The 14,979-nt window shown below is 39.1% G+C and overlaps 1 protein-coding gene across 3 annotated transcripts in view; it reads right to left on the bottom strand.

Annotated features, from left to right (window-relative positions):
* LOC124711639 (protein angel homolog 2) overlaps positions 1-14,573 on the bottom strand; it is a 167,728-nt gene extending 153,155 nt beyond the window's left edge. The window contains exons 1-3 of one of the 3 annotated variants that reach the window (XM_047241826.1): positions 14,367-14,573; positions 13,652-13,738; positions 1,439-1,510 (exon numbers count right to left, since the gene is read on the bottom strand). In XM_047241826.1, coding sequence (XP_047097782.1) covers positions 1,439-1,510; positions 13,652-13,738; positions 14,367-14,424 — 217 coding nt within the window. In that variant the 5' untranslated portion in view covers positions 14,425-14,573. Of the gene's footprint in view, positions 1-1,438; positions 1,511-13,651 lie in introns of all 3 variants that reach the window. The other 2 variants (XM_047241827.1, XM_047241825.1) reach the window with 2 other exon arrangements.
* Positions 14,574-14,979: the final 406 nt, after the last annotated feature.

Below are 14,979 nucleotides of genomic sequence, written 5' to 3'. Positions count from 1 at the left end.
TGTCCTATTGCTCATGTGCAGGTGTAACACCACCTTCAAACTTACTTAAATCTTGGTAACCTGCCATTTTAGCAGCAGTAACCAAGCTAACAACTGCACCAGACACTTGTCTTATATAAGCGTTGCCGACCACAGCACTGTATTCTGCTTGTTTACATATCTCAGTATTTGAATACACATGCCTATACCAGTTTTTTTGGCGCTTCAGTGTATAACGAACAACATAAATCAATACGTAAACGTTCATTTGCTCAAAAATCTCAAGTCTCTGAAAGTTCTTCACTAATTGCTTTGAAATTTTAGAACAACTTTGCATTTGAATATGTGTATCTTATACCTACTGGAGCGGCGCATGCAATACTTAGAGGGAAATGTTACAAAAATCTCAAAGTCTGACTGATTTACTTCAAATTTATTAACTAATAAACATCCAGATGGACACGCTACATACTGTTTTAAATGACAATGTTGTATTTATGGCTTATAGGCATATGATTATAATATTGAGTCTGAACCACCCAAAACTTTGTTCCATTAGCAGTTTAAATTATAAGAAATACTGTAACTGAAGTTCCTATCCTCATAGATCCAGCAGCTGGAGAGGCCTCTCTCATGGCCTGTGTACCAATGGTCTCGACCGATTTACCCAATCACTTTAATCAGCTCCAGTTCACAATCAAGTTTTTGTTTCAATAACAACAAACAAGGCTCAAGCTCAGAAACAGTGATAAGATGCTAGAGAAGGGTGCAGGAAACAGGATAGAGGGGGGAGGGGGGGGGGGGAGGAGGAGATTATGCACAGAGAGAAGGAACAGGAAAAGGAGATGGACAAAGAGAGGAGAGGAGGAGATGAAAAAAGGGAGAGGGAAGAGAGGAGATGGACAAAGAGGGGGGTGAGTGGGAAAGAAGGAGTTATGAGATATACCCAGTACCCATAAATATTGAGCAACTGTGAAGCATTGCCCAGTTTCAGAAAATCACCCCAACATCTGCTGCTAATATGCCAGCAAACAAGTCAGCACTATGAGAAATTAAACATGTTCTTCTCTTTCATTCCCATTTAACCAGAATGAGTCACTGCAATGTGTGGCTGAGTCCAGCTACTTATTTTTATTTATGTAACTGTTCATTTTCCAATCCACTTCACTAACCCCTACCAAGTTTAACTTTCAGTCATTATCGCAAATCACTACATTTAAGTGTCTGTATTATAAGATGTGTTGTTTTTTATCCCAAAGTTCCATTGTGTGTGTGTGTGTGTGTGTGTGTGTGTGTGTGTGTGTGTGTGACTTTTTGAAGCATCTGTCAAAAACTACTTTGTTGTCCATAATGTAAGACTACTTTCCAAATGATGTTAATGAACTAGTGCATTTCCCCATCTAGCTGAAATAAGATATTTCACACGGAAAAAAGTTTTGAAAAAAAAAAGAGTAATCACCTGAGTAATACATATTTGATCCGTTGGGTGTATACTCCCAATTTCGGGATATTTTATTGTTGCATTCTGCACCTGTAACCCAGAAACGGCAAAATATTAAACAATAAAATAGTAGTGTATCTACTTCAAAATGTGTGGAACTTATGGAAATGAGTTTTTGCAGCAAATAAATAAAAAACAAAACTTGACATAAAATACTAAGCTGCAAAATGAAGGTCTTAATTAAGTAAGAATGAGCGATAAAGGTCCATTTCTTTCATTATATGTCCTGTGTGAGAATGTCGTCCTCCTCATGCACATTCATTGTTACATGACTGCAGAAAAATATTTTTCTCATTATTCACTGCACAAATAATTATAGGTTGCAATAAAAATTATGTTTTAAAGGAAACTAGTTGTGGCATACATAAATAAAGAACATACTATATTGAGTGAAATTGAAGGTATGGATGCAACACAACCCAGAAAGCTTTGAATCAAGCAACAGATTCTTATGGGACACTTTATGGTGTTTTTTCTTCTGATAATCTGACATGAAGCTCTATAGTATCTTTCATAATATGAACATTCCATTTATACGAAAGACATTTTCATATGTGAACCAATACTTTGAATATTTATGAGTTGCAAGACATGATGCACTAAATATGTGTATTCAAAATTCCATATTAGTATCACATAGCAGATGCAATAAAGTGAGAAATTATAATTTAACTGGATAGATAAAAAAAAAATCTACTCACCAAGCGTCGGCAGAACACACACATAAAAGAAGGTTGTAATTAGGTAAGTTCCAGAGCCAGTGGCTTATTCTTCAGGTAGAACAGTTGAAGGGAAAGGAACAGGGGTGAAGGAATAGGACTGTAGAGGACTAGGAAAAGGGGTTGATTTTGGGAAAGTCACCCAGAACTGCAGGTCAGGGGAGACTTACCACATGGGATGAGAAGAAAAGACACATTGTTGGGGACTGCATCAGACAAGATTTGAAAACTTGAGAGTTTAAAGGTGGAAGACAGGGTAATATATAAAACAGAGATTACTGCTTAACATCATGCACAAGTTAATAAGAGTGAAAAGCTAAGTGCACTGTACGTAACAGAGGTGGGAAGGGGTCAGACAACACAATGAAAGGTGTAGAAAAATGGCAACAAGCAATATCCTGTTGCGGAGCATACGCTACAATATGACAATCGTGACCTCGGGGCCTGTTTTATCACATGCGCCATCTGGATTCTTCCCCCAGACATCAGAGTCTCAGAACTCCAGAGGTGGAAACTAGTGCTACAACTTGACCTTGGTTCTCACCACCCACCTGGCCTTAATTTACATAAATTTCTTCAGTCTCAACATTTTTTCACTGTAGCTACTCTTCCCTTCACTCTGTTTTAGTTTTATAAATCTTTCATTGTCCTACACACCTATTTTTAACAGCCTGGTAGGGATCCCAAACACCTGAGCAGTACTCAAGAATAGGTTGCAAAAGTGCTCTATACAGAGTCTCCTTTAGAAATGAACCACATTTCTCTAAAATTCTCCCAAGGAACCAAAGTCGACTATTCACTTTCCCTACTACTGTCCTTAAGTGTTTGTTCTAATTCATATAGCTTTACAACATTACGACCAATATTTAATCGATGTGACTGTGTAAAGCAGCATACTAGTAACTGTGTATTCGAACATTATGGGATTGTTTTCCCAACTTATCTGTGTTAACTTCCAGTTTTCTACATTTAGAGCAAGCTGTTCTTCATCACACCAACTAAAAATTTTATCCAAATCATCTGGTATCCTCCTAAAGTCACTCTACGGTGACACCTTCCTGTACACCATTGCATCATCAGCAAACAATCACAAACTGCTGCTCTTTATTAAGAACTACAGACGCGTGGAACTGCACAACTGTATTACACACATATAAACAATTCTTTTATAATGACAGTAGGCAAAAAGTCCATTATGTATCTTTTGGAAACCCAATGATTCCTCTGTAACAATCCTTGTGCATTCTAAAAGTTGCTACAGAAACACTTTAATACAATTCTGCACTATAATCAATGAAATCACTTCTTGCCAACTACATATCACGTATGTTATGTGACTGGAATGAGGACTTCCTAGTACACAGAAAGCAATACGTCATACCTATAGGCAGGAATGATAGCAGAATATATTAATGTCACACACGAATATGACTGAACTATCACTATTTACAATTTTTGTAAATGAATAGTCTACATTGTGTGAATTATGAGAATGTTTCTGTAACCCTGTTACCATAGCACGAACTGTGATTTCCAAAAAAGAATAACAAATTGAGTAGAAATTGTACATGTAAGAAGATTTAGAGCTGTTTTCCTGATCCAACAACTTCAAATAGGGTATTCTGAATTAATCGAGGTGGTGATTCCTACTGGTACACCATGGCTGACAATTCCTATTCTTGAAGAGAATTAATTAGTCATTTAGGCACAAATAACAGCGCAATGGCATGGTACTAACTAACTACCTTCCCCACTTGTTTGTGATTATTACACTCAATAAAATGAATTAAATTTTTTTCTGTATGTTTACTAAATGTATTATTATTATTATTGTTATTTTCATGCTATCATCATTTTGGAATGTTACAACTGATTTTTTTACATTTGTGAATCTTTTATTTGAAATTTTAAAATATTTAAAGATGTGTTCCATGACACTTAAGTAAAGTCTGCTTATAAAAAAGGAAAACTACGAATAACATGTGGATGTAACAGAAAGAAACTTTTTTTAAGAATAAAATACCAAATTTAGAAGGCTTTCAAAGTAAAATAAATAAGAAATCGGGAACCATATAGACAGAAGAAAGGAAGTAACAATGTAGGAGATGGAGTACTGTACAATAGGAAACAAACAAACAAAAAAAGGAGGAAGTTATTACCTAATTCTCTCTGGAAGCCATCTACAACAGACAATTTGTACGCCCACTCATTATGAGAATATATTACATCTCATGTCAACAAACAGACCTGACCTTTTCTGAGTATACCCACACAGAAACTAGTATCAGGGAGCGTGAGGCAGTTGTACAAACAATGGCTACCAAAGTGCAAAGAGCAACTAAACAAAGAAGAGAGATTTACATGTTCAGCAAACTAGATAAAGAAGCAAGTAGGGTCTTAAATACAAGCTCAAGACATTTACTTCTGGATGCGCAGAAGAGCTGTGGCTCATGTTTAAAAGAATAATTGACCACGCACTAGATAAGCATGTACTTACAGACCAGTTCATGATCGAAAAGACCCTCCACAGCAAACACGTCACTCTAAAGAAACTCCTGAAGAAACAGCTACTTCTGCATAATAGGTATAAAACAAGTATTGGGCCATGGTAATGAGATGCGGAGTGAAACACACTTGGCTACCAAGAGGGCAATGACTACCAAAGCAGAATCTTATCAACAGGTTTCACACAAAAACAAGATATTTTGGTCATATGTAAAGAAACATATGAATGCCCCAGCTTACTTCTCGCACCACTGCAGATATGAATAATATATTGTCAGTGGCATTGAGAAATATTTAAAATCCCTATGTTAAAAATTCTGTCAGAGACGGCAAAGGACTTGGAAGAGCAGCTGAACGGAATGGACAGTCTTGAAAGGAGGATATAAGATGAACATCAACAAAAGCAAAATGAGGATCATGGAATGTAGGTGAATTAAGTCGGGTGATGCTGAGGGAATTAGATTAGGAAATGAGACACACAGTAGTAAAGGAGTTTTGCTATTTGGGGAGCAAAATAACTGATGATGGTCGAAGTAGAGAGGACATAAAATGTAGACTGGCAATGGCAAGGAAAGGGTTTCTGAAGAAGAGAAATTTGTTAACATCGAGTAGGCCTATAGATTTAAGTGTCACGAAGTCATTTCTGAAAGTATTTGTATGGAGTGTAGCCATGTATGGAAGTGAAACATGGATGATAAATAGTTTGGACAAGAAGAGAGTAGAAGCTTTCGAAATGTGGTGCTACAGAAGAATGCTGAAGATTAGATGCGTAGATCACATAACTAATGAGGAGGTATTGAATAGAATAGGGGAGAAGAGGAGTTTGTGGCACAACTTGACAAGAAGAAGGGACCTGTTGGTAGGGCATGTTCTGAGGCATCAAGGGATCACAAATTTAGCATTGGAGGGCAGCGTGGAGGGTAAAAATCGTAGAGGGAGACCAAGAGGTGAATACATTAAGCAGATTCAGAAGGATGTAGGTTGCAGTAAGTACTGGGAGATGAAGAAGCTTGCACAGGATAGAGTAACATGGAGAGCTGCATCAAACCAGTCTCAGGACTGAAGACCACAACAACAACAACAACAACAACAACATGTTAAAAATTCTCACGGGATCAACAGATTCCTTGTCACATATGCTGACAAGTTAACTCCCTAGGAAATTTGTGGTAAGGTCTTATGGGACCAAACTGCTGAGGTCATCGGTCCCTAAGTTTACGCACTGCTTAATCTAACTTAAACTAATGCTAAGGACAACACACACACCCATGCCCGAGGGAGGATTTGAACCTCCGACAGCGGGAGCCGCGTGGACCGTGACAAGACGCCTTAGACCGCGCGGCTGTTAACTCCCTTCTGAACCACAATATATGCTAGAACATTTGAACAAAAATACTGTATCCAGTGACTCGAAGAAAGCACACGTCACACCCACCTACAGCAAAGGTAGAAGAACCGATCTACAAAACTACCATTCAATTGCACTGATGTACATCTGTTGCAGAATCCTAGAGCATAGCAAACACAAAGCAGTATCTAGACCAGAAGGACCTCCATACTAATCAGTATGGATTCTGTGAACCCAGATAGTGTGCAATGGAACTTGGTCTTTTCTCATGTGACATCCTGAAAACCACAGCCCAAGGCAATCAGGTATACACATTATTTTTTTACTTCTCAAAAGCATTTGAGTCAGTACAACAGAAATATTGTTTAACAGAAGAATAATTATACGGGGCAGCAAACCAAATTTGTGATTGGACTGATGATTTCTTGGTAGGGAGGATGCAACAGGTTATCAATGATGGAAAGTCATTGACAGTTCTACAAGTAATGCCAGGGAAGTCTGTTGGGACCGTTGTTGCTCATGCTGTATGCTAATAACCAGGCCGACAATATTAATAGCACCCTCAGAATTTTTGCGAATAAAGCAGTTACCTATAATCAAACTGCAGGAATATTCAGTCAGATTCTGATGAAATTTCAAAATGGTCCCAAGACTGGCCACCTGTTATAAACGTTCAGAAATGTAAAACTGTGCACTCCAACAAATACATAAAGTAATAGTATCATATGCCTACAATATGAATGAACTGTATTTGGAATTAATCAACTCACACAACCAGGGTGTAGATATTATACATTGCCTTTTTTTTTTAAAAAAAGAGAGATGCACCTGGAAAGACGGAAGTTTTGATCCAAAGATGACATGTGCTAGCTGGGGATAGTAGATGGATTGACAACAGTTTCAGCATTGTCCGCCAACAGTTAGCGTAGGAGCATAGCTACCAGATCGCCATCTGTGTCTAGTCTTTAACAAGGAATGCTCACAGGCAGTGGTGCAAACGTGTGAAGCAAATAGGCAACCGTACCATGGAGACACACTCTTGCTTCCTACGACCAACTGAGCGAGTTTGAACGGAGTCAAACCGTGTCCTTCTGTGTGGCAGGAAGGTCGTTTCTGGGGAACTGCCACACAGGCTGGATGTGCTGTGTTGGTTGCGCAGTGTTGCTGATATCAGTGATACATGAACATTCTCACACACGCAGACAAGCTTCTGAACATCCATGAAGTACAGACGCCACCAGTATCACCGTATTGTTAGGGCAGTCGTGGTAGATTGTACAGCTACTATAGCACAAATAGGAGGGCTTGTGAGCCCAGACATGTCAAAATGAACTGTTGTGAACCAGTTATTAGCAGTGGCACTACAGGCATGTGCACCTCTAGCCCGTCTTCCACTTACGCCACAGCGTCAACGCGTACTACTCGACTGGTGCTGTGAGAGAATCACTTGCAAGTGCAACAGCACACCATGGTCTTCAGTGACAAAAGGAGATTCCACCTATAAGCAAGTGATGGTAGTTATATAACACAGGCCAGCTGAGTGCTATCTTGTAGAGTGCATTAGTCCAAGACATGCTGGCCACAACCCAGGCTGTTTGGTCTGGAGTGTGACTGTTCCACTTTGGTATTTCTGAAAGGGACACTAACCAGTGCTCGGTACATGCAGACTGGTCTTTAAATACGTCTGCTTGTGTCTGTATATGTGTGTGTGTGTGTGTGTGTGTGTGTGTGTGTGTGTGTGTGCGCGCGCGCGCACGCGCGCGCGCGAGTGTATACCCGTCCTTTTTTCCCCCCTAAGGTAAGTCTTTCCACTCCCGGGATTGGAATGACTCCTTACCCTCTCCCTTAAAACCCACATCCTTTCGTCTTTCCCTCTCCTTCCCTCTTTCCTGATGAGGCAACAGTTCGTTGCGAAAGCTTGAATTTTGTGTGTATGTTTGTGTTTGTTTGTGTGTCTGTCGACCTGCCAGCACTTTCATTTGGTAAGTCACATCATCTTTGTTTTTAGATATATTTTTCCTACGTGGAATGTTTCCCTTTATTATAACCATATCATAAATTTAAATCTTACTTAGTTAGCTGTTACTGTAATACAATGGAAAATTAAAATTGGAAGCTGATGAAATTTTATGTCAATTTCTTGCTACATTTTCTACACCAATACTGCTGGAAACATATTAGGGAACTAATTCCATTCACAACATATACAACTGCATAAGAAAGACTGTTGTCAAAGAAAAGTAATTTGATAAAAATTCAGATTTCTGTAGGAGTGATGAGGCTTCCTCTTAAATTACCTCAAGCTACCCTACCACTGATAACACAAAATCACCCCTATGCACAATGATTTTCACTGTTCGATAATAATAAAATGGCCCTCTTCTAGCTAATGTTCCTGAATCCAAACATATTCTGATTTCTGAATCTACACCTATTCTCCACAGGCCACCTTAAGAGTATCAGTGTCACTTCCCCATTTTCCTATATCAGTCGCGAATGATTCATGGGAAGAACAATTGCGGTGAGCCTCTGTATACGCTCAAATGTCTCAATTTTATCTTGATGGTCTTTTCGCGATGTATACATAGGAGGAAGCAAAATATTGGCCAACTCTTCTAGGAACATCCTTTCTATGAATTTTAACAGTAAACCTTTCCATAGTGCAGAATGCCTTTCTCGTAGTATCTGTCACTGAGCTGGCTGAGCATCCTCAGCATATTTTACCAAATGAATCTATAAAGAAAGGTGTTGCACTTCTTTGGGTCTTGTCTATTTCCTCTGTCACTCTTATTTGGGGTGGATTCCAGACTGATGAGCAATATTCATGTTTTGTAAGCTACTTCCTTTGTTGGCAGACTACATTTTCTGAGGATTCTTCCAATGAAAATCAATCAGGCATCTGCCTTACCACGATTAATTTTGGGTCGACAGAAGCATCCGATCCCACGCGTCGGTTTTGACCCGCGACGTAAGGGTGTTGCCGTGTGTGACATCATGACGGTGCGGAGTTTGGTTTGTGAGTGTGGCGTGTTTGAAGATGTTGTCGTGTTGTGCTCTGTCGTGGTATGTTCAGGGTTTACATTTGTGTAGTGTAATGGGCTCAGTTTGCTTTTGCTCATTATCCAGAATTGTTAGTGTCGGCTGTGTTTGTAGTGGAATTCGTTTCAGTGAGTTAACGATTTTGTGTTAAGGTTAATTTAGTGTTGTTCGCTGTACATCGTGTGGTAATTTTAGTAAAATTAATCGGTTGTTGTTCAGGAATGGATATGACGGATAAAATTAACAGAGCGCAGGTCAAGGGAAGTGTTCGATCCCAACGTGTGGCTGTGTATGTTGATATTGGTATCGGGAGATGTTTTTGAGCTATATAGGTCAATGGAAGTGTTTGATCCTAATTTATGGGATCGGGAGCTGCTGTTGAGCTATATAGGTCAAGGGAAGTGTCCGATTCCAGATGATGTGTTTACTGGCATATGGGGAGTTTAGTGATGTCGGTTTTTTTCGTCATTTTGTGTGGTTTTGTATGGGGGTGGGGGTCTAAATTTGTCTATATTTAGTTTGCCCCCACCCAAAAACACCCTATTTCCCGCACTTGTCCCGTTAGTGTCATTAGACTTTTTGTGGAAAGTGTGTGTGTTTCTCGATTTATTTTTGTCATAATGGGTACGTACCGACTTTATATGCGCCATATTGGAATCGTGGTTTATGGTCATTTCCGCCATATTTGTGACGTCATGGGTCAAAGCAGATGGGCGGGATCGGACGCTTCCGTATATCCTTAATTTTATGTGGTCATTCCACTTTAAATCACTCTGTATACATAAGCCTACATATTTCAAAGAAGTAACTGCTTCCAGTGATCGTTCTGCAATTGTTAATCATACAATTGGTCTCTCTATCTGTGTATTCACAATATGTTTCATTTGTTTACGTTGGGGATCAACTGCCACTCCCTGCACTGAGCACCGATTCTCTGCAGGTCTTCCGCCATTCTGCTGCACTTTTCTAGGGTTGCGAAAGCATTAGTCACAAAAAGCCTCATGGAACTTCTGACATTATTCACTAGGTCATTCACATATAGGCCTATTATGAAAAGTAATGGTCCAGTAATACTCCCCTGGGGCATGCCCTAAGTTAACTTTTACGTCTGGAGACTTCTCTCTGTTCAGAACGACATGATGCATTCTGTCTGTTAGAAACTCTTTAATCCAAATACACGTGTGATCTGAAAATCAGGACACTCATTATGTTCATTGAGTGGCAGTGCAGAACTGTATCAAATGCCTTCCAGAAGTCCAGAAGTCCAGGAACACAGCATCTATCTGGATGCCTGTATATAGTGCTTTCTGGGTCTCGTGGATAAACAGAGCTATAATTGTTTTTGGAACCCTTGTCAATTCCTATGGAGGAGATTTTCAGTCTCCAGAAATATCATTATATTCATGTGGTTTGCTTAGTGGAGCAAACAGCTTTGTTTGTGGAATGAGAATTCTACATTATGTAATTGACAGCTGTTAATTGTTTACCATGCATATTCTACATCAGTTATTAGATATGGGGTAATGTTTCAGCTAGTTATAAAAGCAAACCACCTCAGAGGGCACAAGCTACAGGAAATATTATCAGAGCTATGGTGGGAACAAACAACAGGCAATGATGCTAAACATTATTCAAAAGCCTTAGCATAACAAGAACGCCTTTTATGTTTTAGCAGGAAATACTTCTCTTTGAGCTAAAATACCAACTTTTCGAAGGAAATTCTTTTACACATGCTTATGGACCAAGGCACAGATCATACAATATGCTGCCTTGCTACAGACTTACACTGTTTGAAAATACCCTGCATTACATAGCTTTGAAGCTTAGTAAGAAAATACGGTCCAATTTCAAGGATTGCGAGCTAAAAACTAGAGAAGCGAACACTGAACAGTACGTAAAAAGCTCTCTCTCTGAGTGTGTGCAGGATAAGGGGGGGGGTGGGGTCGACAGAAGCGTCCGATCCCACGCGTCGGCTTTGACCCGAGACGTAAGGGTGTTGTCGTGTGTGACGTCATGACGGCGCGGAGTTTGGTTTGAGTGTGGCTGTCTCCAGTTCTGTTTTATCTTATTTTATTTACTTTTCTGATCTGTTCGTTCTATCTCATGAGTTTTTTTTTTTTAATTTAAAAACACTTATTATTTATTTTAATTATCTGTTTCCTCCAATTTCTGTTTTAGTTTATTATATTTATCTTTCAGATCTGTTCGTTCTATCCCTTGAGATTTTTTTAAAAAAAACACACACTAATCAGCTACTGAAGCATCTTTATCTTCTATGGGTTGCAGGGGTTACGACCCCTCGGGAGGTGGGTGGGTATTCATGCATGGCTGTCTTCACTCACACGTTGTAGCTACGCAAGGCGTCTAAATTTGTTTATATATAGTTTGCCACCCACCCAAAACACCCCATTTCCCGCGCTTGTCCCGTTAGTGTCATTAGGCTTCTTGTGGAAAGTGTGTGTGTCTGTTTTTGTTTCCGCCATATTTGTGACGTCATGGGTCAAAGCAGAAGGGCGGGATCGGATGCTTCCGTATTTTGGGGGTGGGGGGTGGCACTGCCAAAAGTTACAAAGGGGATGCACACTTTCATCATAGTTTATATATGATACATGTCTTTCTTAAGACGCATAAAAATTGGTTACCATAACTACATCCTCGCCAGTCGTGACCGAACAGAATGCATCAATTACAAAGCTAAGACTACACAAGCATCAGTAAACAACAACAAATTACCAAAAGTATAGTACAATACCTTACATATCATTAAGTAATTTTTTTACAACTATGGGCTCACTAAACAGTAACTGATATCATAAAGAAGTGTACTGTTTAGACATTCAAATTTGCTGTTTCAGTGTCAAAGAATTCATTCAAACAGAATAGAGGTTTTCGGTGAAGGTTGTGCGACACTTTTCCTCAAAATTTCACCAATTCCAAGGACTGCATTGCAGTTTGTAGATGACTGCAGGTTTTCATAGCAGCCTACGCACTGCTGGAAAAGTGTCACGATTTCTCTTCACATACTAAGACATCTGAAGACATATTGACTGAAAATTATCCCTCTTGTATGAGCGAAGATGTGTTTGCAGTTGCCCAGTTTCCTGTTTTACCACTTTTTTTTTAGTGTAACAGTGCATTCTTGGAGACTGCAGGGTGACTCTATAGCAACAGACCATAGCAGATATGACAGTGAATAATACAGGGCTACCATTAACACATACTGACCATTTACCAAATCTTTCAGTTTTCTCACTTGGGATGTGACTGGTGAAAATTTCTTACACGCATGTGCAGTGTGTTCATGCCATGTGAAATAGCAACAAAAGCCAGAATATCACAGCCTCAGCACAGTACAGGTAGCCTTTGTCATTGAGGCTACAAATCATTTTTTTTCACTGATTTTCATTTTGTTAATAACAAATCATTTTTACATCACATCAAACATAAGTTCTAATTCTCCTTCAACGTTGCAAGCATTGATGCAGTCCGAGGACAATGTTGCTTTATCTTCAAATTGCAAGAATTGTCCACAAGAGCTTAAATCAAATACAAAAGCTAGCAACAGAAGGGGGGAGGGGGGGGGGGGCACTACTGGTCTTCTGTTCACACGATATTGCCTTGCCCACAGCAATCTTTTGCATGGTAACCTGCATATGTGTTTGAGATGTGATAAATACACAGCCTCACCATGCAAACGAAAAACTGTATTAGCCTACTATTTTTCAACAGAGGTGCGTTTTTTATTCACAACAAAACCTGCTGAAAAACTACGTTTATACGGATTACCCAGAAAGACTATACTGGAGTGAGTTGAAAGCAGGTCTAAGCAACTAACATACAAATATTTCAAAATGACTGAGCACAGCAATCTGTCGTGCCTTCCTTTCAGACTTTGTTAAAGCAAATCTAGTTTTCAGCTAGAGCTGTGTATTATACATTAGTCTTGAATGAACTGCAATAGAAGCCCAAATAACAGGCCTGGGACATGTATTGAAACTATGAAACAGTGCACTGACAGTGGCTAGGCACTAGCCGAAATCTAGATTTTCTTCAATAAAGCCAGAGAGAAAAGGGCGACTGATTGCTGTGCCCCACTGAGTGCATTTAACATTCCTCATGGAAGGTAAGTTGACTCATGTGCCATACAACACATACAAATAAGTGTTCTGGCGTGCATTTTAGTAAATATAGAAGATAAATCCATCCAATACCTACAGCTAACATTTTATGATGTCATGAAATTCAAAGGCCGTAGAAATTCAGGAATCAGTTAAGTAATGGTAAGCTGTAACTCTTAAGTCGACACTCGGGTGAAAGAGAAAAAAAAAACAATGAACTGCTTGTGAAATGACTTTGTTGGGCCAACCTGAACTTGCCGAAACATATGGAATATGTAACTATCGATCATATTAAGTTTCGGGTACTGTATAATGATAAAATTAAACCATAATTTAAGCAGGCTGTTCACGAGGCGAAGGCTCTCTCACACACCAAGAATAACAAAATCTGTACCGTACACCAAACAAATCAACAATGCACAGTACGAAAAGCGTATCTTACCTCTGCAGATGATACGTCGCTTTTTCTTTTTGCGCGTGTTGCACCTGGGCGTTGTATATGAATTGTAGGCACACGCCCGTACATACGCTGTCAAAAAGGCACTTTTTTGTATACGGTAGTTTACTGACGCTATTGTTCTACACAGATTCAATGCAAGGACCATGGATGTACCAACAAACACAAAACTATTCACTGTCAACGTGATTTTTAAAACATAGCAAACTTTTAGACCAAACTTTTGATGTGGGGTGTTGACTGATTTAATTGTTCATATTCCCAAGCAATAATAGATATATCACGTAAGAGTCGGTGTCTCTAATATCGTAACTGTCCAAAAATAGTTACATACGCGTAAAACTTAGCTAATAAAATTTTACAGTCTTATTTCATGAATTACAGTGGATAACGTTTTTGATGAATAACGAGTCAGCTACAATCTCCCATCCAAATCGCTAGTGATTGTCCGTGGAAGCACTAAGTTATACACAGAATCACAGGACGGTAAACCAAGTCCATATTCAAGCCAAAAAAGAAATAAAACAGGAGAGTCCGATCTCTCAAGTACTAACTGACAGTGTGCTCGTAACTACTCGCCGTTGAATCCTCTAAAATAAACTGTCATCGATACCGATTTACTTGGAAACTAGTCAAAGACGTTGCAAAACCGTAGAACTAAATATGTAAACTTGTAAAGTTTGAACTGCAATAAACCAACCTGACTGCAGAAACGCGGCAATATAAAAAGGCAAATATGGGTGAACAGTCCATTCCATACTGTACAACTAGAATTTAACGAAGAACAAAAAATTTAACACATTGTTTACAAACATCTCTTCAGAGACTCATCCCAACATATATGGTCAAAGACTGCATCATGCAGTTAATACTGTAGTTATAGCCGGTTTGCATAGACGCCACGAAAGGCGCAGATGAAAAGCGTTGAGTCGATTCGTGACAGAACTCTGCGAAATCCAGGCAGCTGTATTAGATACTTGGCATTGGCACGATAGAAAACTTTAAGATTTTAGTTGCTAATTATCAAGATGTCAATAAATGTCTCAGAATATATAAAGAGAAATCTGCAAAAGAAACAGGTTCTAAAACAATACACTGAAGGTAGGCACTGACCGTAAAGGGATCTGACAGTCTGACAAAATCGAAATGGATAGTGCAGTATTGTAGACAAATTTTCCTTGTAAGTGAGTCACCATTGGTAATATTTGTTTAATTTATTTCTTTAAGATTCTTGAAGTATCCGACCCAAAGCTTCTTCGCTATGGGACAAGTCACAACATATAATTTAAGAGTTGAAGAAATAGTCGAAAACG

Source organism: Schistocerca piceifrons, chromosome 8 (genome assembly GCF_021461385.2).
Source record: "Schistocerca piceifrons isolate TAMUIC-IGC-003096 chromosome 8, iqSchPice1.1, whole genome shotgun sequence".
Taxonomy (NCBI): Eukaryota; Metazoa; Arthropoda; class Insecta; order Orthoptera; family Acrididae; genus Schistocerca; species Schistocerca piceifrons.
This window is presented reverse-complemented; position numbering and strand designations above follow the sequence as displayed.